At 44.3% G+C, this 27,677-nt stretch overlaps 1 protein-coding gene across 2 annotated transcripts in view; it reads left to right on the top strand.

Annotated features, from left to right (window-relative positions):
• Positions 1-27,677, top strand: part of TMEM132A (transmembrane protein 132A) — an 849,435-nt gene that overhangs the window by 640,568 nt on the left and 181,190 nt on the right. For both annotated transcript variants that reach the window (XM_075349137.1, XM_075349136.1), the window contains exon 10: positions 25,525-25,822. In XM_075349137.1, the coding sequence (XP_075205252.1) occupies positions 25,525-25,822 (298 nt within the window). The remainder of the gene's footprint in view (positions 1-25,524; positions 25,823-27,677) is intronic.

Raw genomic sequence — 27,677 nt, 5'->3', positions numbered from 1 at the left:
AGGGGAAGAAAAGTTCTCTGAGAGCCATGACTTGTTCATCTTGGTTCTTTTTTCAAAAGCGAGGGGACTCCAACCACAGTCTCCCTCGTTTCCACTAATTGGGCCACACACACCCCACTTGACTGGCATCAGTTGACCCCCATTTTCAAGATGAAAAAGATGCTTTGCATGAAGCTTTCTCAAAAATACGCGTGCCTTTCGCCTCCCCTGGCTGAGCCAGGGGAAGAAAAGTCCTCTGAGAGCCATGACTTGTTCATCTTGGTGAACGTTAGTCTGTCCACATTGTCAGTGGACAGATGCGTGTGCTTAGCTGTTAGCACACCCCCAGCAGCACTGAGGACACGTTCCGAGAAAACGCTGGCTGCAGGACACAACAAGATCCCCAAGGCGTACGTGGTGAGCTCAGGCAATTTATCCAGATTGGAAGCCTAAAATGAGCAGGGCTCAAGTTGCACAGTAATGGCATCGACGTTCCCTTGCATATACTCATATCTGTGTCTCCTCCTCTTTTTCCTTGTCCAGCTCCTTTCTTTTCGCATGAGTATATGTCCTTGTCACTTTCCCATGTGTTTGTGTTGTGTCTTGTTTGTCACCTTTTGGACACCTTTGAGGGTGTTTTCTAGGTGTTTTTATGTGTTTGTGATTGCCTGCCATTGTTTCCTATGCGGTTCGAGTTCGGTTCGTCGAACGTTTGCCGAACTGAACTTGAACGAGACCTCCGTTCGACGAACCGAACTCGAGCCGAACCGCGGCTGGTTCGCTCATCTCTAGTCATCAGCCATGAACAACGGCTAGAGCTAACATTTCATATTTATGCATCCATCAGCAGTTCTGGGTGCATATTGCTAATCCCTGCCTAACTGACCCTGTATCTAGTAGCATACATAATATTCCAAAAATCCGGCACTCAATTTAATTGAAATGAAATAAGTTCTTTATTTGAACAAGCAATTTGTGTATTCAAAATTTCAAAACTAACGTTTCGGTTGTTTGACCTTCATCAGGTTTTGCACTATAACAAAAGTAAAAGAACATGAGAATGTGGAAGAATAATATAGCATGATAAGCTTAATATGCAACATACATCAAAAGACTTGTCTCAATGAATACAATCTAATGCAAGAAAAAGGACTCTGATCACAATCAAAATGTCCAAACAGATATAAAACATCAAAAAACGCATCAAAATAAAGTATGATTCACTAATCAATGTGCATCGGAACCTGATCATCCTATGGATAAAGAGAAACAATCTACAGTTAGGTCCAGAAATATTTGGACAGTGACACAAGTTTTGTTATTCTAGCTGTTTACAAAAACATGTTCAGAAATACAATTATATATATAATATGGGCTGAAAGTGCACACTCCCAGCTGCAATATGAGAGTTTTCACATCCAAATCGGAGAAAGGGTTTAGGAATCATAGCTCTGTAATGCATAGCCTTCTCTTTTTCAAGGGACCAAAAGTAATTGGACAAGGGACCCTAAGGGCTGCAATTAACTCTGAAGGCGTCTCCCTCGTTAACCTGTAATCAATGAAGTAGTTAAAAGGTCTGGGGTTGATTACAGGTGTGTGGTTTTGCATTTGGAAGCTGTTGCTGTGACCAGACAACATGCGGTCTAAGGAACTCTCAATTGAGGTGAAGCAGAACATTCTGAGGCTGAAAAAAAAGAAAAAATCCATCAGAGAGATAGCAGACATGCTTGGAGTAGCAAAATCAACAGTCGGGTACATTCTGAGAAAAAAGGAATTGACTGGTGAGCTTGGGAACTCAAAAAGGCCTGGGCGTCTACGGATGACAACAGTGGTGGATGATCGCCGCATACTTTCTTTGGTGAAGAAGAACCCGTTCACAACATCAACTGAAGTCCAGAACACTCTCAGTGAAGTAGGTGTATCTGTCTCTAAGTCAACAGTAAAGAGTAGACTCCATGAAAGTAAATACAAAGGGTTCACATCTAGATGCAAACCATTCATCAATTCCAAAAATAGACAGGCCAGAGTTAAATTTGCTGAAAAACACCTCATGAAGCCAGCTCAGTTCTGGAAAAGTATTTTATGGACAGATGAGACAAAGATCAACCTGTACCAGAATGATGGGAAGAAAAAAGTTTGGAGAAGAAAGGGAATGGCACATGATCCAAGGCACACCACATCCTCTGTAAAACATGGTGGAGGCAACGTGATGGCATGGGCATGCATGGCTTTCAATGGCACTGGGTCACTTGTGTTTATTGATGACATAACAGCAGACAAGAGTAGCCGGATGAATTCTGAAGTGTACCGGGATATACTTTCAGCCCAGATTCAGCCAAATGCCGCAAAGTTGATCGGACGGCGCTTCATAGTACAGATGGACAATGACCCCAAGCATACAGCCAAAGCTACCCAGGAGTTCATGAGTGCAAAAAAGTGGAACATTCTGCAATGGCCAAGTCAATCACCAGATCTTAATCCAATTGAGCATGCATTTCACTTGCTCAAATCCAGACTTAAGACGGAAAGACCCAAAAACAAGCAAGACCTGAAGGCTGCGGCTGTAAAGGCTTGGCAAAGCATTAAGAAGGAGGAAACCCAGCGTTTGGTGATGTCCATGGGTTCCAGATTTAAGGCAGTGATTGCCTCCAAAGGATTCGCAACAAAATATTGAAAATAAAAATATTTTGTTTGGGTTTGGTTTATTTGTCCAATTACTTTTGACCTCCTAAAATGTGGAGTGTTTGTAAAGAAATGTGTACAATTCCTACAATTTCTATCAGATATTTTTGTTCAAACCTTCAAATTAAACGTTACAATCTACACTTGAATTCTGTTGTAGAGGTTTCATTTCAAATCCAATGTGGTGGCATGCAGAGCCCAACTCGCGAAAATTGTGTCACTGTCCAAATATTTCTGGACCTAACTGTATATATATAATTGCCTTATTCTGTCTCTCTGTCTTGCTCCAAAATTGTGTCACCGTGACATTGTGTCACCATGACAGTGTCGTTACAGTGACAACTGTCGGATTGGCCGCTGGGCTCGGCCTGGCCCCGCCCCCTCACGGATTGGCCGCTCGCCTCGGCCTGCTCCCGCCCCCCGCATGGATTAGCCGCTCGCCCCGGCCCTCCGCACGCATCGGCCCTCCGCACGCATCGCCCGCTCCAGCGTACACCGGCTCCCGGTACACATGTGCAGGGAGCCGGCATACGCTGACGCCTCGCCCGCTCGCCCCTTGCCACACGTTGGCACACTCGGCCCCGCCCCCGGCGGACATAACCTTTCGATGCTGGGATCGTGACGGAGCCGGTGTACGCTGGTAACCATGATACACATCGCGTAACTATAGGAAGCGCTTCCCTTAGTTACCCGATGTGTATCATGGTTACCAGCGTACACCGGCTCCTGGTACATATGTGCAGGGAGCCGGCATACGCTGACGCCTCGCCCGCTCAGCCCCGCCCCTGGCACACGGTTCCACGCTCGGACCCGCCCCCGGCGGCCCCAGCATGGGGGATGGAGCACGATGGGGGGTGTGCAGCATGGAGGATGGAGCACGATGGGGGATGTGCAGCATGGAGGATGGAGCATAATGGGGGGTGCGCAGCATGGGAGATGTAGCATGATGGGGGGTGTGCAGCATGGGGGATGGAGCACGATGGGGAGTGTGCAGCATGTCGGATGGAGCACGATGGGGGGTGCGCAGCATGGGAGATGGAGCACGATAGGGGGTGCGCAGCATGGGGGTTGGAGTACAATAGGGGGTGCGCAGCATGGGGGATGGAGCACGATGGGGGGTGCGTAGCATGGGGGATGAAGCACGATGGGGGTGCGCAGCATGGGGGATGGAGCACGATGGGGGGTGCGCAGCACGGGGGATGGAACACGATGCGAGGTGCGCAGCATGGGGGATGGAGCACGATGAGGGCTGCGCAGCATGGGGGATGAACCACGATGAGGGGTGCGCAGCATGGAGGATGGAGCACGATGGGGGTGTGCAGCATGGGGGATGGAGCACAATGGGGGTGCGCAGCATGGGGGATGGAGCATGATGGGGGGTGCGCAGCATGTCGGATGGAGCACAATGGGGGGTGCGCAGCATGTCGGATGGAGCACGATGGGGGGTGCGCAGCATAGGGGATGGAGCACGGTGGGGGGTGCGCAGCATGGAGGATGGAATACAATAGGGGGTGCGCAGCATGGGGGATGGAGCACGATGGGGGGTGCGCAGCATGGAGGATGGAGCACGATGGGGGGTGTGCAGCATGGGGATGGAGCACAATGGGGGGTGCGCAGCATGGGGGATGGAGCATGATGGGGTGCGCAGCATGTCGGATGGAGCACGATTGGGGGTGCGCAGCATGTCGGATGGAGCACGATGGGGGGAGCGCAGCATTGGGGATGGAGTACAATAGGGGGTGCGCAGCATGGGGGATGGAGCACAATGGGGGTGTGCAGCATGGAGGATGGAGCACGATGGGGGGTGTGCAGCATGGAGATGGAGCACGATAGGGGGTGTGCAGCATGGGGGATGGAGCACGAAGGGGGGTGCGCAGCATGGGGGATGGAACACGATGGGAGATGCGCAGCATGGGGGATGGAGCACGATGAGGGGTGCGCAGCATGGGGGATGGAGCACGATGAGGGGTGCGCAGCATGGGGCATGGAGCACGATAGGGGGTGCGCAGCATGGGGGATGGAGCACGATGGGGGGTGCACAGCATGGGGGATGGAGCACGTTGGGGGTGCGCAGCATGGGGGATGGAGCACGATGGGGGGTGCGCATCATGGGGGATGGAGCACGATGGGGGGTGTGCAGCATGGGGGATGGAGCACGATGGGGGATGGAGCACGATGGGGTGTGCGCAGCATGGGGGATGGAACATGATGGGAGGTGCGCAGCATGGGGGATGGAGCACGATGGGGGGTGCGCTGCATGGGGGATGGAGCACGATGGGGGATGCGCAGCATGGGGGAAGGAGCACGATGGGGGGTGCAGCATGGGGGATGGAACATGATGGGGTATGCGCAGCATGGGGGAAGGAGCACGATGGGGGGTGCAGCATGGGGGATGGAACACGATGGGGGGTGCACGCCTCCCCCCAAAACACACACACACACCGCCACACGCGCACCGCACAACACACCACACACACATTGGGAACCACAAACACCACCCTACACAGACACCCACACACACACACACACACACACAGACAACGCCGCACACACACAACACCCAACACACAAACACCGCGGCATACATAAATATACGCACATACCGCGCAACACACACACTGCACAAAACATACCTCCCCCCAAAACACACACATGCACTCCACACCCACACAAACCGCGCAACACACACAGCAACACACACAGCACCACACACACAGAACGCTGCAGACACACAGTGCAACACACACAATGCAACACACATACAACACCGCTCTCACACCCCCCCCCCACACCCAGACAACACCCAGAACATTTACAGCGCCCTACACAAACACTTGGTAAACGCTACGTGCGCACATAGCCTAATGCAAGAAAAAGGACTCTGATAATAATCAAAATGTCCAAGCAGATATAAAACATCAAAAACCGCACCAAAATAAAGTGTGATTCACTAATCAATGTGCATCGGAACCTGATCATCCTATGGATAAAGAGAAACAATAAATAAATAAATGACTGTCATCAGAACTGTCACTGTGAAACCAGTAGATACAATGTACTATTAATAGTATTGGGTCTCATCATTAACTAAGTCTGCAAAGAAGCTGTCACACATTTTATATTTTTCCTTTTCCTTTATATTAATTCTTTCATTTATATGTGCGCACGTAGCGTTCTGTCCCTGCAGACATTTCTGCAGCGATTTGAACAGCACATGTGCGCTTCAAATCGCTGCAGAAAGAGTCCGTAATGAAAAGCCAATTTCATGCGCTCTGAGTGCAGCCCCTCCCATAGACAGAGCAGGACCTGCATGCAGAGCGCACGAAAGAAGTGACATGTCACTTCTTAGAACGTAGCGCTTCGGGCAGCAGCCGAATCGCTGCGCTCTAATACACCACGTGCGCACATCTCATGCACAATCTTCATAGATTGTGCTGGGGACGCAGGACGCATGCAGTTACGCTGCGGTGCAGATCGCAGCGTAACTGCATGCAAATACGCAACGTGCGCACATAGCCTTAGATTGTATTCATTGAGACAAGTCTTTTGATGTATGTTGCATATTAAGCTTATCATGCTATATTATTCTTCCACATTCTCATGTTCTTTTATTTTTGTTATAGTGTAAAACCTGATGAAGGTCAAACGACCGAAACGTTAATTTTGAAATTTTGAATACACAAATTGCTTGTTCAAATAAAGAACTTATTGCATTTCAATTATATTGAGTGCCGGATTTTTGGAATATTTTGATACGGGGTTGGACCCTATCCAGGCACTATAGAAAACAGGAGTGCCGCACTTCTATATCTGTTTTAGTAGCATACATAGAGAGATCTTTAGAAAAAGTATTTCTAAAGATCCTTTATGATATGTTAAGGAGCGCAAGAACTAGTTGCAAGGGCATTAGTTCCTGCGCTCATTCCACACTCTTAGCATGCTCACAGGAGCGTGCTAATGTAGCGCCCCTGAGACCCTCAGGGCACTACAGGGAACTGCATCTTCTTGGGGATGCAGGACCTACCCCCTGGGACCTGTAACACCAGTGCCAGCAACACACACCTAAAAATCCCAGTTGACACTCACACCAGGGCTAGTGGGAGGGCCACCCAGTAGGCAGAGCGAACCCAGAGTCTAGATCACTTGGTGGGAGGGGGGCAGGCCAGTCTGGGAGAGAACAGGAAGGAGTCTGTTAGAATGGAGTGAGGAGGGCAGACGTGCCTCTAGCTGGGTCTGTGTAACAGTGACTCAGGGCATGGGAGTCAGATTGTCAGCCAGGGCAAATGAGTACCTCTGGGCATGAGTCAAGACCCCAGGGATGGTACGAGAGAGCCTCACTGGGCACGTACGGGGCACAGGGCCCTAGGTCAAGCGCAAGTTTCAGATTGTTTGGCAAATACTTGCACGGTGAGAGATCTCCATGGGCCTCACTGACCTACAGATCTAGGGGCATTAGCAGTACACTAGGATCAGGGTTCAGACACTTACCTCCCAGAAGGGTCCACACTGCCAGCCGAACGGATGGACCACTGTCTCACAGCGGAGGGACCCCCAAAGTTCCAAGCTTCGGGGTCTCAACCACACTGAGAGTGCCGGGGAAAGAGCAATCTGAGTCACTATCTGGCACTGGCAGTACAGGGACCGGAACCAGCCATCCAGGGTCCACAGTGAGTAGAGACTGTTAAAGACAACCTGGTGTGGTCTCCATTATTACCTCGTTACATCTCCTAGGCATGGCCCTACCTGCAGAGGGCCTACCATCACAGCTGACACTACCACCATCTCTGGGATTACCAACATTGAGCAGCGGCAGTTCTCAATCTTTAATCGCAACCCACAGGTGGGGTCGCATGACAAACTCTTATCACCCCTGTAAACACCCCCATTAACAAAAGGGACTGAGAGCACGGGACTAGGCAGCGGCCACAAGAGTGACATCCTCGTCTGTTAATGCCCGGGACCGAGTACCCCCTTTTCTGGACGCTACACTAACATATGCTATTCAATGCCCACTGCCCAGCGTCACCATCGGCAGTTACGTACTTACCTGTGTCCGTTGCACCGCCTCAAAATATTGGGCTTAGGGTCATTGCGCATGGATCAGACGTTCCTGCACTTCTGGTCATGCGCACTAGACTTCTCTGAAGCTGGGTGTACGCGTCCTAATTTCATAGTGCGCATGACCCAAAATGTGGTGACTTCTGATTATGCGCAGTTTGCTCACTGCTCGGCGTTCTGATGCGGTGACAACAAACACAGGTACGTGCATCACTGCTGATGACGCTAGGCAGTGGGCATTGAACAGCATGTTAGCACACCTCTGTTGGCGTGCGAACATGCTAAGAGGTTGGAATGAGCGCAGGAATTAACACAATTGCGATTAGTCCCTGCCCCTCATTAGCATATCATAAAGAATTTTTAGAAATATTTTATCTAAAGATCTCTTTATGTATGCTACTAGATGCAGGGATTAGCAATATACACCAGAACTACTTGTGGTTCTCAGTGCATATTGCATCTGACAGGTTCCCTTTAAGCCAAATGAGATTTTTTTGTCTTTACTCGCTACCTATAGAAATATATTTTGCTGTCTGATTGACCAATGTAGATGTAAGGTGCTCTCATTTATCATTTGTATCATTATCTGACAGTATCTGCTCCTAGTCAATGTTCTGAAGTGCAGCTTTCAACTTTGGAAAATTCACCTTTTTAAAATTGTTTCTTTGCCCTCCCCATCTGAGTATGTTATTATTTACAGATTAAACAAATGGAAATTATATTGTGGTTCCCTTTACCAAGGTGAACATTGACATTTCCACCAAGCTCTACATTTTCAGACGTGACTACGTAGATCTACCAGAGCATCGCCTCTAGTTAGGTCTTCCAGGAACTAACCCATAAAATTGTCCTGCTTCAAGCTGAGCGATTTTCTCCCCTTTGCAGTTGAAGCACAACCATGACCTTAGTCAATATTTGGGTAACTTAAACTTCCCATGATTAGTAGAGCAACAGTCTGTGAAGCCCACTCCATCTGATTATGCAGGTGACCCTCCACGTCCACAGTAATCCTAGTGGATTCAATAGATTACACCAAAAATTACTTTTTCAGTGTTTATCACCCTATGCAATTACACCCACAACATCCTCTCAGCCTTCCTCTGCTATGGCCTTTGTCACGCTTTCATATTAATCCGAACATACAGACATACTCCCCTAATTTCCTGTTTCCCTTGTCTTTCTAATGTTCCAGAAGAGAAGGGGTTAATGCTGCACTGCCTCAAGGAATCCAATTAGTTGATTTTAAAAATGCATTGTTTATTCAGTCAATGCATTTCAGAGATCAAGTCTCCTTCATCAAGACAGAAATATCAACATTGTATGTCAGTTACAGATACAGAGCTACTCGTATTTATACCCACCTTCTCATTGAAAAAAGGCGGGCAGGTAAAACAGACTTGAGATTGTGACATCACTGAGAGGAATAAAAAAATCAAGTTCAATGTATCACAGAATCCTAAATCTGGATATCATGTATCGCATTAGTATACTTTAAAAATTGAAAAAAAACCCCAAATATATGAATATTAAATTGCAGAAAGACGACATTCAATTAACTAAAAATTAGACTCAAAATGATCAAAAACGGGATAGATATAAAAGAGCAGTTAGAACACTCGTTCGTTAATTCAGTGTGTGCTAAAGGGTGAACGTCTTCCACCATCTTCCACCATCATCCAGATTGGAAAAATTCCCCGGGAGAAATAATACAGTGTGTCATGAGAAGAGGACATAAAAGGGTTATCCATTTTGAGCATTAAATGAAAAGGATGTACATACAGTATATGTGCAAATGGTATCCATTGTGAGCATTACTTAAAAAGGATGTAAGAAATGTATATTTTGATCAGGTGCCTCAATGGATTATTTCGGGGATCCCAAAAATTAAGTGTTAAAAAAAAGTTATATTATTGTAAATGTTAAATATTAAGAAATATGGTAAGGTGTGAAATAAAGATATACATAAAAAAATATATTTATGTGTATTGCAGTAAAAAAAGAACAGTGACCACTACAATTCAATACACATTTGAAGCTGTGGAAGCAAAAAAAATATGAATGCTCAGGCATAGAGGGGTGACTTGTTTTCAAAACCATGAGATAAAAACACTGTGCGCCTGCGCAAAAGGTGAATCAAGTTCAGGACTGAGGGAAAGAGCTTCACTGCGCATGTCAATAGAGGTGACTTCAGTGCAAGAGAACAAGAAGGATTTATATCACGCTCGTATACAAACTGGATAGGTTGCCCAGCTACACCTCTGGCAATCAGAGCCTTATGGTCCAAGACCACACCAAGGGTACTGTTTTAAAAATCAAGAAAAGTATACAATTAAGGAGTATGAGCAATAAAAAGATATGAATAAAAATTAAATAAATGGTTACTGAACATATAAAACTAGCAAAGATCATATAGATATTAAAAACAAATTATGTTGTATAGATAAAATATTTCAATAAAATATGTCTGTGACTTCATTAAATCCATCGGTTTCAGTGTATTTACCGAATAAATCCAAGAAGGTCTCTTTATTACTTAGCACCTCTAGCTGATTAGGGATATATGCAGGACCTGTTCAATAGTAGTCTAGCATTTTTATTGTGTACCATCTACAGTGTCTGGATAGTCCATGGAGTAGATAGCCATTACGGATGTTATGTTTGTGCGAATTTAACCTTTTGTGTAGTGCCTGGGACATTCTACCCACGCATTGTTTGTTGCATTTGCACTCAAACCACAAAATTAGAATGACATATAAGATCCCTTGATAGTTAATTTGAACCTCCAAGGGCTTGGAAGATTTTCCTCTTCTGGCAAATGGATTTGCAACCTAGACAGTTCTGTGAGAAACATTTAAAAGAACTAGTGGATATGTCTGAGATATTTAAAGAATTGGTAGTATTCTGATTCCTTAGTCTACTAGGGTCTAGTAGGTTTCTTAAGGTACGGGCTCTCCTAAAAGTGATGCCAGGACGGGTAGGAAGTTTATTTAATATGGAATCATTTAACAAAATGTCCCAATGCTTCTCTAGTGTGTTCCTAATAAACATATTGTTAGTACTAAAGGTAGAGTTAAAATTTGAGTAAAGTCATGAGTGATGTCAGAATTAGTATTGATTAATGGTATTATCAATGTCTCTTATTTAAAAAGCTAGTATTTTAAATGAACATTAGCTCGAAGATGGCCATAAAAAGGTTGGCATAAGTCATTCAAAATACTAGCCTTTGTAAAAGCATTGTCTTCTAGGTGTTCTAACCGCTCTTTTATATCCATCCCGTCTTTAATCATTTTGACTCTATTTTGTATTTTAATTGAATGTCATCTTATTATTATGTAATTGAAAAAATAAATATATAAATTTTAAATTTTTAAAGTATACTAATGCTATACATGATATCCAGATTTTAGGATTATTTTATATATTGAATTTGAATTTTTTTTTTCTCTCAGTGATGTCACAATCTCAAGTCTGTTTTACCTTAATTTCCAATTAAAAGGCGGGTATATATAGATCTGTATCTGTAATTGGAATACAATGTTTATTTTTCTTTCCTGATGAAGGAGACTTGATCTCTGAAACACGTTGACTAAATAAACAATTCATTTTTAAATCAGCTAACGGGATTTCTTGCGGCAGAGTGGTATTAAACCCTTTTCTGGAACATTGGCACAATCTCTCTGTGGGGCCGCGGCAGCTGTTTTCTTCTACATTTGAGTCTTTATCTTATGCACCCTTTTTGTAGTTGAAAGGATTATTGTTAGCTAGGAGGGAGAGTCATCGGATGAGCGGGGGCGCCAACCACCGTCCTTCTAGGGTGCCGACCTCCGCAGGTAGGTAGGTTAAGCGGGGTGAGTCAGCTTTAGTTGGTGGTGGAGTGTTAGGTAGGTTTTCTTCTCCCTCTTAATCTTTAACTGTGAGCTACCAATCCCCTCCCCTCCACCCGGTCTTGAGGTCGTCATTGGCCATTTTTGCCTCTCCAGTCTCCCTCAGGGTCACTCACTTTCATTTGCCATTTTGGCATTTTAGTCGTTTTTTAAAAAGTCTTTTTCTTTATTTATTTCTCTGGGAATTCATTTCTTTTTGAATATCTAGTTTTGTTATTATAGTTGTTGTCCGGGGCTGGTAACCTGTGCATTTCATCTGGTATCTCTGGACCCATGCCCCGCTGTCTGCTATATGTTTAAATAGTAGATAAGCAATTGTTGTCCGTTCATATAGACTAAGCGCATGCGCGATTAGTGAGCCGTCTATGTGCGGCGAGGAGGCGGGCCAGATAGGCGTGTCAGCGTCCCATTCAAACATCCTGCTGTGTAGGTGTTATGTGTGCGCCGGGCGGCTATGACGTAGCTTCCTGTGAGACCTTGCGTTCCACCGCTGCGTTCCATTGAGCGGAAGCAATAGCGGAAGTGATGTCAGACGCCGGCGGGTAAGCGGCATCCATTTAAACCTGTGTGTTTATGGACAGAGGTGTACAGCAAAAAGGATCCCAGCTGTCACCATCTGGTAAGCCACTTACTTTCTTCTGTTTTCTCTAAAAATCGGACGTTTGCAGGGGTATTGTGATTATGACCCCCCGATTTTATCCCGTTTTTCTCTTTATAGTGAACCCTTTGAGGTTTTTTCACTAAAAACCTGTATCTCCTTATATTGACTCCCCTGAAGAATAGCATATAGGAAACGCGTCAGGAGAAGGAGAATTGGGGATATAAACAGCATTTTGTCACTTTGGAAGGGGTCCCGGATCCAGAGTGGAAGTGTCCGTGGATACGCCGTTGATGGTGGCAAATTGCCTGTATGGAAATTGAACACACCGACATGGGTGAGATTGTTCCATTTTTCTAACCAGACAAGGATACAATGGGGCTTTGATTATTTACCCTGTTGTTTAGTCCTTTTGGGCACTACTTTGATTATTCCCATCTCCTCTATCTGGTATATGAGGGTATGGTATAGTATAATCTTGGAAATAGGCAGTGCTAGGGTGAAATGACCCTGCGGTCTGGAGTCCTGTTTATACCGATCTAATCAAGTGCTCTTGGTGTGGTTGCCATTAGTAACCAGTCTTTATGTTTGTTTGTTGATGCCAGCTGATAGGGTGCATGGGCCCTTTTTGTAGTCCTCCAGGGGCGATACAGTATTATACCCTTCCTATGGCATTATTTTAATAAAGGCAAGGTTTCTTCCCTTTTTTAGAGAAACATTAATTAAAAGTTATATTTTATTATTTGCTGTTTTTTTGACAATTGATATTTTTCACCAGTGGCTGTATTATTGATTTCTAATCGTTGTGATATGGCAGGTTTCCTGAAAACAGGTATAGATACAAATAACTGGATTTCGGAAGCCAAGGAAGTGTTCTCAGAGAGAAATTTTGTTCAAAAAAAATATACCCCAACTCTTAATGGCGCTTTTAATGATCTGACCAGGATTTATAGGGAGCGGACCACCTCATGGTGGGAAGTACAGTCGCTCGAAAATTATTTGAAGGAGAAAATTGTCCCCAGATATTTACGGATCTCTCTCGTACCCGGTTTCAGGTATAAAAGCCCAGAACTGGCTCTTAAATGGGAGAGGGAGGTGACTGATTGCTCGCTCAGACTAATGGCATGTCTGCTGGAGGAGGAACGGAAAAACCTAGCAAATCTAGAATTGGCTTTAAAGGAACAGATTGATATAACAAAAAGATTTTCAGGTGATAGTGAATTTGCGGCGAAAGAAGTGACTCTGCAGAATACCATCGAAAAGTTTCAATATCATCTTAACGAAAAAAAGCACAAGTTCTATGTTAGAGATTTGCAGGAGTTTAGAGATAATAAAGCTTATACTTTCTTCTCCAGTAGACCCGTCAGACAGAGCGAGCCTGAAAGCACCTCTACTGATACAGAAGTATCGGATGTGGAAGGTAGGAATACTGCTTTTCGTGGTAAAGGGAAAAATAAGGGGAAAGGACGGGGTAATTTCCGTTTTTTAGAGCAAACACATTATTCCCTCAGAAACAAACAACGACAAAGCAATATTCCACCACCGGGTCAACCCAAGTGATCAATCTGTCAGGACATAACCTTACTGAAGCAGAAAGATCAGTTTTGAGTAAGGGTCTGGGGTTTGTACCCACATCCGATTTTGATAAATTTGAGGGGGTAAAAGACTTGAATCTTTTTATCCGTAAATTGAAATGGAAAAAGTTTTATGTCAGAGAAAATAAAAAACAGAGTGCTGAGCTGGGTATATCTGAGGATTTTTTGGAGGACGTTAGACTGCTGTATGAAATTGGTGAAGTTGATCCCAACATGAGTGGCCTTGGTCCTTTTACATGCCTTAAAAAGAAAAGCGAGAAGATGCCGCCGCCGCTGAGTGATGTGGGCTCGATTGAGATCTTTTGTAATCTTGTCACTCGTGATCTTGAAAATCTTCAGGTGGGCCGCTCCCGCGACTTCAACCTCTCCAAAAGTGAAATGGGGGGTTTGCTGTCGCTGGAGCGTTCCCCTGATTTAGTCATAAAAAAATCGGATAAAGGCGGTAATGTTGTACTATTGAATGTTGATGACTATAAGAATATGTGCCTGAACATCTTGAATGACGTAGAGAGTTACGGCAAACTTGCCGTTAACCCGACGAAGGTTTTCTTGGGTGAATTGAGGGATATCCTTGTGAGAGCAAAGGGAGCTGGTCTGATTGATAGAGGAGAATTTGAGTTCCTACTCCCGAGATTTCCAGTGACCCCCACCTTTTATTGTCTTCCAAAGATACATAAAGGAACAAATCCACTTAAGGGGAGGCCGATAGTCTCGGGAGAGGACAGTCTGACTCAGAATCTAGGAATATATCTGGATGAACTCCTCAAACCCTTTGTCATCTCCCTCAATTCTTACTTGAGGGACACAACAGATCTCCTGAAAAAACTTGAAGACATCACCCTTGAAGAAAACGTGATACTGGCCAGTATTGACGTTGAATCATTGTATTCCTCCATCAGACATGATCTGGGTCTTAGAGCTGTGGCACATTTCCTTAATGGCAGGGGCAGGCAATTTCATGAACATAATGCCTTTCTCTTGGAGATTCTGGAATTTTGCCTCACACGTAACGTGTTTACTTTTGGAAACCAACTCTACCACCAGCTCAGGGGCACCGCGATGGGCAGCCCTTGTGCGCCATCTTACGCAAATTTGCTCCTGGGCTGGTGGGAGGAGACACTGGTGTTTGGCGATGATTCTGACCTCCCCACGGATAAAATTCTACTTTGGTGCAGATTTATTGACGACATCTTTATCTTGTGGAGGGGGTCAGAACTTGAGCTGTCGCAAATGGTGGGGAAGTTAAACACGAACAATCTTGGTTTATTCTTCACCTTCGAGGTTAACAGCTCAAGACTGCCATTTCTGGATGTCTTAATTGAGAAATCTGAGGGAGGGAGCATTGTCACCAGCACCCATCGTAAGGAGACAGCGACCAACTCCCTACTGAGATGGGAGAGTGCTCACCCATTCACTTTGAAAAAGGGCATCCCTAAGGGACAATTTTCCAGAATAAAGAGAAACTGCTCTAATGAGGAGAAATGTAAACTACAGTTCGACGATCTGGAGGGCAGATTCCGCGAGAGGGGCTACCCGGGTAAGATTGTCAAACAGGCACGTGAAGAAGTCAGTGGAGTTGGAAGACCGGCTCTCCTGTATCCTGCACCTAAAGTGGGGGATGCGGCGGAGGTGGTACGTTTCATCACCACATTCAATAATGGTTCAAGAGCTATGAGAGAGATACTGGAGAGGCACTGGTTGATCCTTAAGGCTACTTTCACACATCAGTTTTTTGCCATCAGGTTCAATCCGGAAAAAAACGGGTAAAACGGATCCGGTACCGCATCCGTTTTTTCCCCATAGACTTGCATTGTTACCGGATTGTACCGGATAGCTTTGCGTTGCATCCGTTTTTTTCCGGATGCGGCAAAATTAGTGAAAGCGGCGGCCGGAGGCAACGTAGCTTGCAACGTTTTTTTGTCCGGCAAAAAAACCGCATCGCGCCGGATCCGGCGCGATACGGCGTGTTTTACAATAGAAGCCTATGGACGCCGGATCCGGCGTAATGCGGTAAAAAACGGATGCGGCCGCCGGATCCGTTTTTCTAAACTGAGCATGCTCCAATGTAATTAACAAAACGGATCCAGCCAAAAAACGGACGGAAAGGATGCAAAAACGGATGCAAACCGTATCCACCGGATCCGTTTTTTAACGGATCCGGCATAACGGATCCGTTAAAAAAACGGATCCGGTGGATACGGTTTTCACTTTTTTTTCAGGATCCGTTGGATCAGGAAAAAAAAGGACTGTGCCTGAATGCAGAAAACTGATGTGTGAAAGTAGCCTAAGATGGACTCTGACATTGGCAAATTTGTTTCTGAAAAACCGCAGATAACCTACAGAAAGGCTAGATCTTTGCAGGATAGGTTGACACACAGCCATTTTTTTGACAGGAGAGGCACGGGTTGCGACTGGCTTAGGAGCAATCTAAAGGGGTGCTTTCGTTGTAATGGTTGCGTGGCCTGCGGTGCAGTGCAAGTAGGAAATACATTTTGGAGTAGAAATACAGGGAAGGAGTATGAGATACGTTGTTTTGTCAATTGTCGAACCAAAGGGGTTATTTATAAAGCCACCTGCTCCTGTGGACAAGAGTACATAGGCAAAACCAAAAGAGAATTCAGAAGGCGTGTGGTAGAACACCTTAGGGACATCAGGTTGGGAAATGATACCCCTTTGGCTAAGCATGTGAACTCGTTTCATGGGGGCGAAACTGGCCATGTTATCTTCCAGAGCATTGATGTTGTCCCACCACTGAAGCGGGGGGGTGATTAGAACAAAAAAATTCTACAGAGAGAGTGTAGATGGATCTTTCGGCTCAATACAGTTTTTCCCAATGGTCTAAATGAGTCTTTATCTTATGCACCCTTTTTGTAGTTGAAAGGATTATTGTTAGCTAGGAGGGAGAGTCATCGGATGAGCGGGGGCGCCAACCACCATCTTTCTAGGGTGCCGACCTCCGCAGGTAGGTAGGTTAAGCGGGGTGAGTCAGCTTTAGTTGGTGGTGGAGTGTTAGGTAGGTTTTCTTCTCCCTCTTAATCTTTAACTGTGAGCTACCAATCCCCTCCCCTCCCCTCCACCCGGTCTTGAGGTCGTCATTGGCCATTTTTGCCTCTCCAGTCTCCCTCAGGGTCACTCACTTTCATTTGCCATTTTGGCATTTTAGTCGTTTTTTAAAAAGTCTTTTTCTTTATTTATTTCTCTGGGAATTCATTTCTTTTTGAATATCTAGTTTTGTTATTATAGTTGTTGTCCGGGGCTGGTAACCTGTGCATTTCATCTGGTATCTCTGGACCCATGCCCCGCTGTCTGCTATATGTTTAAATAGTAGATAAGCAATTGTTGTCCGTTCATATAGACTAAGCGCATGCGCGATTAGTGAGCCGTCTATGTGCGGCGAGGAGGCGGGCCAGATAGGCGCGTCAGCGTCCCATTCAAACATCCTGCTGTGTAGGTGTTATGTGTGCGCCGGGCGGCTATGACGTAGCTTCCTGTGAGACCTTGCGTTCCACCGCTGCGTTCCATTGAGCGGAAGCGGTGGAAGCAATAGCGGAAGTGATGTCAGACGCCGGCGGGTAAGCGGCATCCATTTAAACCTGTGTGTTTATGGACAGAGGTGTACAGCAAAAAGGATCCCAGCTGTCACCATCTGGTAAGCCACTTACTTTCTTCTGTTTTCTCTAAAAATCGGACGTTTGCAGGGGTATTGTGATTATGACCCCCCGATTTTATCCCGTTTTTCTCTTTATAGTGAACCCTTTGAGGTTTTTTCACTAAAAACCTGTATCTCCTTATATTGACTCCCCTGAAGAATAGCATATAGGAAACGCGTCAGGAGAAGGAGAATTGGGGATATAAACAGCATTTTGTCACTTTGGAAGGGGTCCCGGATCCAGAGTGGAAGTGTCCGTGGATACGCCGTTGATGGTGGCAAATTGCCTGTATGGAAATTGAACACACCGACATGGGTGAGATTGTTCCATTTTTCTAACCAGACAAGGATACAATGGGGCTTTGATTATTTACCCTGTTGTTTAGTCCTTTTGGGCACTACTTTGATTATTCCCATCTCCTCTATCTGGTATATGAGGGTATGGTATAGTATAATCTTGGAAATAGGCAGTGCTAGGGTGAAATGACCCTGCGGTCTGGAGTCCTGTTTATACCGATCTAATCAAGTGCTCTTGGTGTGGTTGCCATTAGTAACCAGTCTTTATGTTTGTTTGTTGATGCCAGCTGATAGGGTGCATGGGCCCTTTTTGTAGTCCTCCAGGGGCGATACAGTATTATACCCTTCCTATGGCATTATTTTAATAAAGGCAAGGTTTCTTCCCTTTTTTAGAGAAACATTAATTAAAAGTTATATTTTATTATTTGCTGTTTTTTTGACAATTGATATTTTTCACCAGTGGCTGTATTATTGATTTCTAATCGTTGTGATATGGCAGGTTTCCTGAAAACAGGTATAGATACAAATAACTGGATTTCGGAAGCCAAGGAAGTGTTCTCAGAGAGAAATTTTGTTCAAAAAAAATATACCCCAACTCTTAATGGCGCTTTTAATGATCTGACCAGGATTTATAGGGAGCGGACCACCTCATGGTGGGAAGTACAGTCGCTCGAAAATTATTTGAAGGAGAAAATTGTCCCCAGATATTTACGGATCTCTCTCGTACCCGGTTTCAGGTATAAAAGCCCAGAACTGGCTCTTAAATGGGAGAGGGAGGTGACTGATTGCTCGCTCAGACTAATGGCATGTCTGCTGGAGGAGGAACGGAAAAACCTAGCAAATCTAGAATTGGCTTTAAAGGAACAGATTGATATAACAAAAAGATTTTCAGGTGATAGTGAATTTGCGGCGAAAGAAGTGACTCTGCAGAATACCATCGAAAAGTTTCAATATCATCTTAACGAAAAAAAGCACAAGTTCTATGTTAGAGATTTGCAGGAGTTTAGAGATAATAAAGCTTATACTTTCTTCTCCAGTAGACCCGTCAGACAGAGCGAGCCTGAAAGCACCTCTACTGATACAGAAGTATCGGATGTGGAAGGTAGGAATACTGCTTTTCGTGGTAAAGGGAAAAATAAGGGGAAAGGACGGGGTAATTTCCGTTTTTTAGAGCAAACACATTATTCCCTCAGAAACAAACAACGACAAAGCAATATTCCACCACCGGGTCAACCCAAGTGATCAATCTGTCAGGACATAACCTTACTGAAGCAGAAAGATCAGTTTTGAGTAAGGGTCTGGGGTTTGTACCCACATCCGATTTTGATAAATTTGAGGGGGTAAAAGACTTGAATCTTTTTATCCGTAAATTGAAATGGAAAAAGTTTTATGTCAGAGAAAATAAAAAACAGAGTGCTGAGCTGGGTATATCTGAGGATTTTTTGGAGGACGTTAGACTGCTGTATGAAATTGGTGAAGTTGATCCCAACATGAGTGGCCTTGGTCCTTTTACATGCCTTAAAAAGAAAAGCGAGAAGATGCCGCCGCCGCTGAGTGATGTGGGCTCGATTGAGATCTTTTGTAATCTTGTCACTCGTGATCTTGAAAATCTTCAGGTGGGCCGCTCCCGCGACTTCAACCTCTCCAAAAGTGAAATGGGGGGTTTGCTGTCGCTGGAGCGTTCCCCTGATTTAGTCATAAAAAAATCGGATAAAGGCGGTAATGTTGTACTATTGAATGTTGATGACTATAAGAATATGTGCCTGAACATCTTGAATGACGTAGAGAGTTACGGCAAACTTGCCGTTAACCCGACGAAGGTTTTCTTGGGTGAATTGAGGGATATCCTTGTGAGAGCAAAGGGAGCTGGTCTGATTGATAGAGGAGAATTTGAGTTCCTACTCCCGAGATTTCCAGTGACCCCCACCTTTTATTGTCTTCCAAAGATACATAAAGGAACAAATCCACTTAAGGGGAGGCCGATAGTCTCGGGAGAGGACAGTCTGACTCAGAATCTAGGAATATATCTGGATGAACTCCTCAAACCCTTTGTCATCTCCCTCAATTCTTACTTGAGGGACACAACAGATCTCCTGAAAAAACTTGAAGACATCACCCTTGAAGAAAACGTGATACTGGCCAGTATTGACGTTGAATCATTGTATTCCTCCATCAGACATGATCTGGGTCTTAGAGCTGTGGCACATTTCCTTAATGGCAGGGGCAGGCAATTTCATGAACATAATGCCTTTCTCTTGGAGATTCTGGAATTTTGCCTCACACGTAACGTGTTTACTTTTGGAAACCAACTCTACCACCAGCTCAGGGGCACCGCGATGGGCAGCCCTTGTGCGCCATCTTACGCAAATTTGCTCCTGGGCTGGTGGGAGGAGACACTGGTGTTTGGCGATGATTCTGACCTCCCCACGGATAAAATTCTACTTTGGTGCAGATTTATTGACGACATCTTTATCTTGTGGAGGGGGTCAGAACTTGAGCTGTCGCAAATGGTGGGGAAGTTAAACACGAACAATCTTGGTTTATTCTTCACCTTCGAGGTTAACAGCTCAAGACTGCCATTTCTGGATGTCTTAATTGAGAAATCTGAGGGAGGGAGCATTGTCACCAGCACCCATCGTAAGGAGACAGCGACCAACTCCCTACTGAGATGGGAGAGTGCTCACCCATTCACTTTGAAAAAGGGCATCCCTAAGGGACAATTTTCCAGAATAAAGAGAAACTGCTCTAATGAGGAGAAATGTAAACTACAGTTCGACGATCTGGAGGGCAGATTCCGCGAGAGGGGCTACCCGGGTAAGATTGTCAAACAGGCACGTGAAGAAGTCAGTGGAGTTGGAAGACCGGCTCTCCTGTATCCTGCACCTAAAGTGGGGGATGCGGCGGAGGTGGTACGTTTCATCACCACATTCAATAATGGTTCAAGAGCTATGAGAGAGATACTGGAGAGGCACTGGTTGATCCTTAAGGCTACTTTCACACATCAGTTTTTTGCCATCAGGTTCAATCCGGAAAAAAACGGGTAAAACGGATCCGGTACCGCATCCGTTTTTTCCCCATAGACTTGCATTGTTACCGGATTGTACCGGATAGCTTTGCGTTGCATCCGTTTTTTTCCGGATGCGGCAAAATTAGTGAAAGCGGCGGCCGGAGGCAACGTAGCTTGCAACGTTTTTTTGTCCGGCAAAAAAACCGCATCGCGCCGGATCCGGCGCGATACGGCGTGTTTTACAATAGAAGCCTATGGACGCCGGATCCGGCGTAATGCGGTAAAAAACGGATGCGGCCGCCGGATCCGTTTTTCTAAACTGAGCATGCTCCAATGTAATTAACAAAACGGATCCAGCCAAAAAACGGACGGAAAGGATGCAAAAACGGATGCAAACCGTATCCACCGGATCCGTTTTTTAACGGATCCGGCATAACGGATCCGTTAAAAAAACGGATCCGGTGGATACGGTTTTCACTTTTTTTTCAGGATCCGTTGGATCAGGAAAAAAAAGGACTGTGCCTGAATGCAGAAAACTGATGTGTGAAAGTAGCCTAAGATGGACTCTGACATTGGCAAATTTGTTTCTGAAAAACCGCAGATAACCTACAGAAAGGCTAGATCTTTGCAGGATAGGTTGACACACAGCCATTTTTTTGACAGGAGAGGCACGGGTTGCGACTGGCTTAGGAGCAATCTAAAGGGGTGCTTTCGTTGTAATGGTTGCGTGGCCTGCGGTGCAGTGCAAGTAGGAAATACATTTTGGAGTAGAAATACAGGGAAGGAGTATGAGATACGTTGTTTTGTCAATTGTCGAACCAAAGGGGTTATTTATAAAGCCACCTGCTCCTGTGGACAAGAGTACATAGGCAAAACCAAAAGAGAATTCAGAAGGCGTGTGGTAGAACACCTTAGGGACATCAGGTTGGGAAATGATACCCCTTTGGCTAAGCATGTGAACTCGTTTCATGGGGGCGAAACTGGCCATGTTATCTTCCAGAGCATTGATGTTGTCCCACCACTGAAGCGGGGGGGTGATTAGAACAAAAAAATTCTACAGAGAGAGTGTAGATGGATCTTTCGGCTCAATACAGTTTTTCCCAATGGTCTAAATGAGTCTTTATCTTATGCACCCTTTTTGTAGTTGAAAGGATTATTGTTAGCTAGGAGGGAGAGTCATCGGATGAGCGGGGGCGCCAACCACCATCTTTCTAGGGTGCCGACCTCCGCAGGTAGGTAGGTTAAGCGGGGTGAGTCAGCTTTAGTTGGTGGTGGAGTGTTAGGTAGGTTTTCTTCTCCCTCTTAATCTTTAACTGTTAGCTACCAATCCCCTCCCCTCCCCTCCACCCGGTCTTGAGGTCGTCATTGGCCATTTTTGCCTCTCCAGTCTCCCTCAGGGTCACTCACTTTCATTTGCCATTTTGGCATTTTAGTCGTTTTTTAAAAAGTCTTTTTCTTTATTTATTTCTCTGGGAATTCATTTCTTTTTGAATATCTAGTTTTGTTATTATAGTTGTTGTCCGGGGCTGGTAACCTGTGCATTTCATCTGGTATCTCTGGACCCATGCCCCGCTGTCTGCTATATGTTTAAATAGTAGATAAGCAATTGTTGTCCGTTCATATAGACTAAGCGCATGCGCGATTAGTGAGCCGTCTATGTGCGGCGAGGAGGCGGGCCAGATAGGCGCGTCAGCGTCCCATTCAAACATCCTGCTGTGTAGGTGTTATGTGTGCGCCGGGCGGCTATGACGTAGCTTCCTGTGAGACCTTGCGTTCCACCGCTGCGTTCCATTGAGCGGAAGCGGTGGAAGCAATAGCGGAAGTGATGTCAGACGCCGGCGGGTAAGCGGCATCCATTTAAACCTGTGTGTTTATGGACAGAGGTGTACAGCAAAAAGGATCCCAGCTGTCACCATCTGGTAAGCCACTTACTTTCTTCTGTTTTCTCTAAAAATCGGACGTTTGCAGGGGTATTGTGATTATGACCCCCCGATTTTATCCCGTTTTTCTCTTTATAGTGAACCCTTTGAGGTTTTTTCACTAAAAACCTGTATCTCCTTATATTGACTCCCCTGAAGAATAGCATATAGGAAACGCGTCAGGAGAAGGAGAATTGGGGATATAAACAGCATTTTGTCACTTTGGAAGGGGTCCCGGATCCAGAGTGGAAGTGTCCGTGGATACGCCGTTGATGGTGGCAAATTGCCTGTATGGAAATTGAACACACCGACATGGGTGAGATTGTTCCATTTTTCTAACCAGACAAGGATACAATGGGGCTTTGATTATTTACCCTGTTGTTTAGTCCTTTTGGGCACTACTTTGATTATTCCCATCTCCTCTATCTGGTATATGAGGGTATGGTATAGTATAATCTTGGAAATAGGCAGTGCTAGGGTGAAATGACCCTGCGGTCTGGAGTCCTGTTTATACCGATCTAATCAAGTGCTCTTGGTGTGGTTGCCATTAGTAACCAGTCTTTATGTTTGTTTGTTGATGCCAGCTGATAGGGTGCATGGGCCCTTTTTGTAGTCCTCCAGGGGCGATACAGTATTATACCCTTCCTATGGCATTATTTTAATAAAGGCAAGGTTTCTTCCCTTTTTTAGAGAAACATTAATTAAAAGTTATATTTTATTATTTGCTGTTTTTTTAAATAAACAATTCATTTTTAAATCAGCTAACGGGATTTCTTGCGGCAGAGTGGTATTAAACCCTTTTCTGGAACATTGGCACAATCTCTCTGTGGGGCCGCGGCAGCTGTTTTCTTCTACATTTGACAGTGGTTGTGTCTTCTCACAACCCAATAAGGTGAGCCCTATTCTAGTTTGATCCCCTGGGTTTACTAGGTAAGACCCTATTGCGCTTTCTGTGCTCCAGCCCTTGCCTATCTTTTCTCTTTCTGAAAGATCGTTACGCCAGGAAGATTTATAGCCCAGTCATTACTCAGCAATAACAGCTACACAAACGTGTTCCTCCCATACCAAAGCCTGATGTTCTCCATTTTGCCGACTAGATTCTTGGTATAATACCTCTTGTAGGTCTAGTAAAGCAGATTTGCCATTCTTGTGTGATTAATACTGCTGACAAGTTCCCTTTAATCTGTGATAAGTACAGTGCCTTGCGAAAGTATTCGGCTCCCTTGAATTTTTCAACCTTTTCCCACATTTCAGGCTTCAAACACAAAGATAAAAATGTTGATGTTATGGTGAAGAAATAGCAACAGGTGGGACACAATTGTGAAGTTGAATGAAATTTATTGCTTATTTTAAACTTTTTAAAAAAATAAATAACTGAAAAGTGGGGCGTGCAATATTATTCATCCCCTTTACTTTCAGTGCAGCAAACTCACCCAGTTCATTGAGGATCTCTGAATGATCCAATGTTGTCCCAAATGACTGATGATAAATATAAGCCACCTGTGTGTAATCAAGTGTCCATATAACTGCACCTGCTCTGTGATAGTCTCAGTGTTCTGTTTAACGCGCATATAGCATCATGAAGATCATGGAACACAACAGGCAGGTCCATGATACTGTTCTGGAGATGTTTAAAGCTGGATTTGGTTACAAAAAGATTTCCAAAACTTTAAACATCCCAAGGAGCACTGTGCAAGCGATCATATTGAAATGGAAGGAGTATCATACCACTGCAAATCTACCTAGACCCAGCTGTCCATCCAAACTTTCCTCTCAAACGAAGAGAAGACTGCTCAGAGATGCAGCCAAGAGGCCCATGATCACTCTGGATGAACTGCAGAGACCTACAGCTGAGGTGGGAGAGTCTGTCCATAGGACAACAATCAGTCGTACACTGCACAGATCTGGCCTTTATGGAAGAGTGGCAAGGAGAATGCCATTTCTCAAAGATATCCATAAAAAGTGTTGTTTAAAGTTTGCCACCAGCCACCTGGGAGATACACAAACCATGTGGAAGAAGGTGCTCTGGTCAGATGAAATCAAAATCGAACTATTTGGGCACAATGCCAAACAATATGTTTGGTGTAAAAGCAACACAGTTAATCACCCTGAACACACCATTCTCACTGTCAAACATGGTGGCAGCATCATGGTTTGGGCCTGCTTTTCTTCAGCAGGGACAGGGGAGATGGTTAAAATTGATGGGAAGATGGATGGAGCCAAATATAGGACCATTGTTGAAGAAAACCTGTTGGAGTCTGCAAAAGACCTGAGACTGAGGCGAAGATTTGTCTTCCAACAAGACAATGATCCCAAACATAAAGCAAAATCTACAATGGAATAGTTCACAAATAAATGTATCCAGGTGTTAGAATGGCCAAGTCAAAGTCCAGACCTGAATCCAATCGTAAATCTGTGGAAAGAGCTGAAAACTGCTGTTCACAAACGCTCTCCATCCAACCTCACTCAGCTCGAGCTATTTGCAAAGGAAGAATGGGCAAGAATTTCAGTCTCTTGATGTGCAAAACTGATAGACACATACCCCAAGCGACTTGCAGCTGTAATCGCAGCAAGAGGTGGCACTACAAAGTATTATAATATTTCACGCCCCACTTTTCAGCTATTTATTTTTTTAAAATGTTTACATTTACATTACATTTTATTCAACTTCACAATTGTGTCCCACTTGTTGATTCTTCACCATAACATTAACATTTTTATCTTTATGTTTGAAGCCTGAAATGTTGGAAAAGGTTGAAAAATTCAAGGGAGCCGAATACTTTCGCAAGGCACTGTAAATAGCTTAGAAGGTTTGATTTCCCATACATAAAATGTTTAATGTTCAATGTCTTTCAGGTCTTTTGGAAACACTTTGGAAAATGAAAATGATGATTATCGTAGATCTACATCAAATCACAAGGGTCACGTTTGTCGTCCTCAATATCAAAGAGCATTTGTGCGTTTTTTGGCCAACTTTGTGGCACATTCCTTGGATGGTAGCAATCATCTAACCTATCTTTTGGGTTCTGACTGGATGTTGGACGTATCCCCTTTGATTAGAAGTCAGGCCGTTGTCTCTGATCAGCGCATTGCACGTCTAGAGGAGGAGGGCAGTGTTCTTATTGGCCAGCAGCCAGGGGTCACATCTGTTGAGGTAAAGTTTTAATTTTTTAAATTAGTTTGTACAAATGTGTCTATCTGTACATTTTTCTCCCTAAAGGATAAAAAAATTAATCATTGCTAATTCAGATTTGCTGTTAATGGATACCATGACACAGTGGAATTACAGAAAAAAAATACAATTTCATGCAGCATTAAATAAATAAGACAACATTTCTACTGTGATTATCAGTTTCACAACAGATTTATCCTGGCTTTCTCAGCTGCAGTCCTTCAAAATCCTGGTTCAATTTACACAGCCATAAAGCTTTTTCACAAGCCATTGTGCAATTACAGCTGTACTACTTTGTGCCGATATAACTTATTTTTTTATATATATATATATATATATATATATTGTCATGTAAAACTGTTGAAGGGTCTCCATCCTACTCCTGTCCACCATCAGCCAGAGATCGTCGTGACGATTATCTGATCGGCCTGGAAGCTTAAGGTATTTATGACTTTGGGTGATGGTAGAACTAAAGCCAAAAGATTCAGAGAAAGACAATTCTTTGTTATATTGGCGGGAAAACTTCCAAAACAGGTTTTAAGTGCTGTGTTAATGCTAGAAAAATGAAAAACATATTTCCAGAAACCCTGTGGAGTGCTGAGCCCAACGCACCGTCTAGTTCTATTGGGGAATCGCCGGAATCACGAAAAATTAGTATTGGCCAGTAAAATTGTACTAGAGACGTTGTGTTTGGTATCAATGTAAATGAAAAATCGAGATATTAAATATGACGCTAATATCTTTCACCTGTGTGACCCAGGAGCAAAGATATGAAAAACCCTAGAATTATGGAACTTTGTGAACATCAGAGCACAGCCCACAAGAGACCATAAAATGATGTCACAGAGAAAGGGGGGCTACCTAATGTATAATAGGAACAGCTTCATTCTGGGGGGCCAGTCAGTACTTTGGAGGGCATCATGAAGGGTGATGCTGGCCGATTATAACATCTTCTTCTCTTGGAGCCCCTCCCTCCCTAAGCTTGGATGTCACTTCTATGGCACGAGTTTAGTAAGTTTCACGTTTATACCTTTTATTTTAATGTAACTTCCTATACTGTATTTGTATTGTTCCCTTTTGTAAATTCTTGTATATTCTTTAAACACTGCCTATTTTCGGATTAAATATATAAAAATTTAAGAGTTTCTTTCCTTATGCTTTATATACGAATCCATAACCCCGAAGGGCCTTATGCTATCTGTAACGGGTACCCGGACTGCCTGTGAAAAGTCCGGTGGTGGCAGCATAATTGTGTTGCATAGAATTATTGGAGTGCTATCATTAAGGGTACCGAAATATATATATATTCCATTAGCGGGAATCGGTGATATATACATTTACCCTTGCTGTGAGACCTCCAATATTTGGCATTTTCAACTCAGCAGCCCCATCTTATGCATTGTCTCCTGCAGTACCAAAAGTGGCCTGCAGACAAGGGGGCGCTAGAGAGTAGTCGTGTGTGACAAATCAGTGAACAGCTGCAGATTTCTGAGTGACTTCCCCGCCTGTTCGTGACACATATATATATATATATATATATATATATATATATATACATGTGAAGTAGACATTAATACGTCCATACTGCACAAACCAAATTCAGTATACAATATATCACAAAAGTGCGTACACCGCTCACATTTTTGTAAATAGCTTACTATATCTTTTCATGGGTCAACACTGAAGATACAGTCATATGAAAAAGTTTGGGCACCCCTATTAATGTTAACCTTTTTTCTTTATAACAATTTGGGTTTTTGCAACAGCTATTTCAGTTTTATATATCTAATAACTGATGCACTGAGTAATATTTCTGGATTGAAATGAGGTTTATTGT

The sequence above is a fragment of the Anomaloglossus baeobatrachus genome, chromosome 5 (assembly GCF_048569485.1).
Source record: "Anomaloglossus baeobatrachus isolate aAnoBae1 chromosome 5, aAnoBae1.hap1, whole genome shotgun sequence".
NCBI classification, from domain to species: Eukaryota; Metazoa; Chordata; class Amphibia; order Anura; family Aromobatidae; genus Anomaloglossus; species Anomaloglossus baeobatrachus.
The sequence above is the reverse complement of the archived record's forward strand: the minus strand, read 5'-3'. Positions and strand labels throughout refer to the sequence as shown.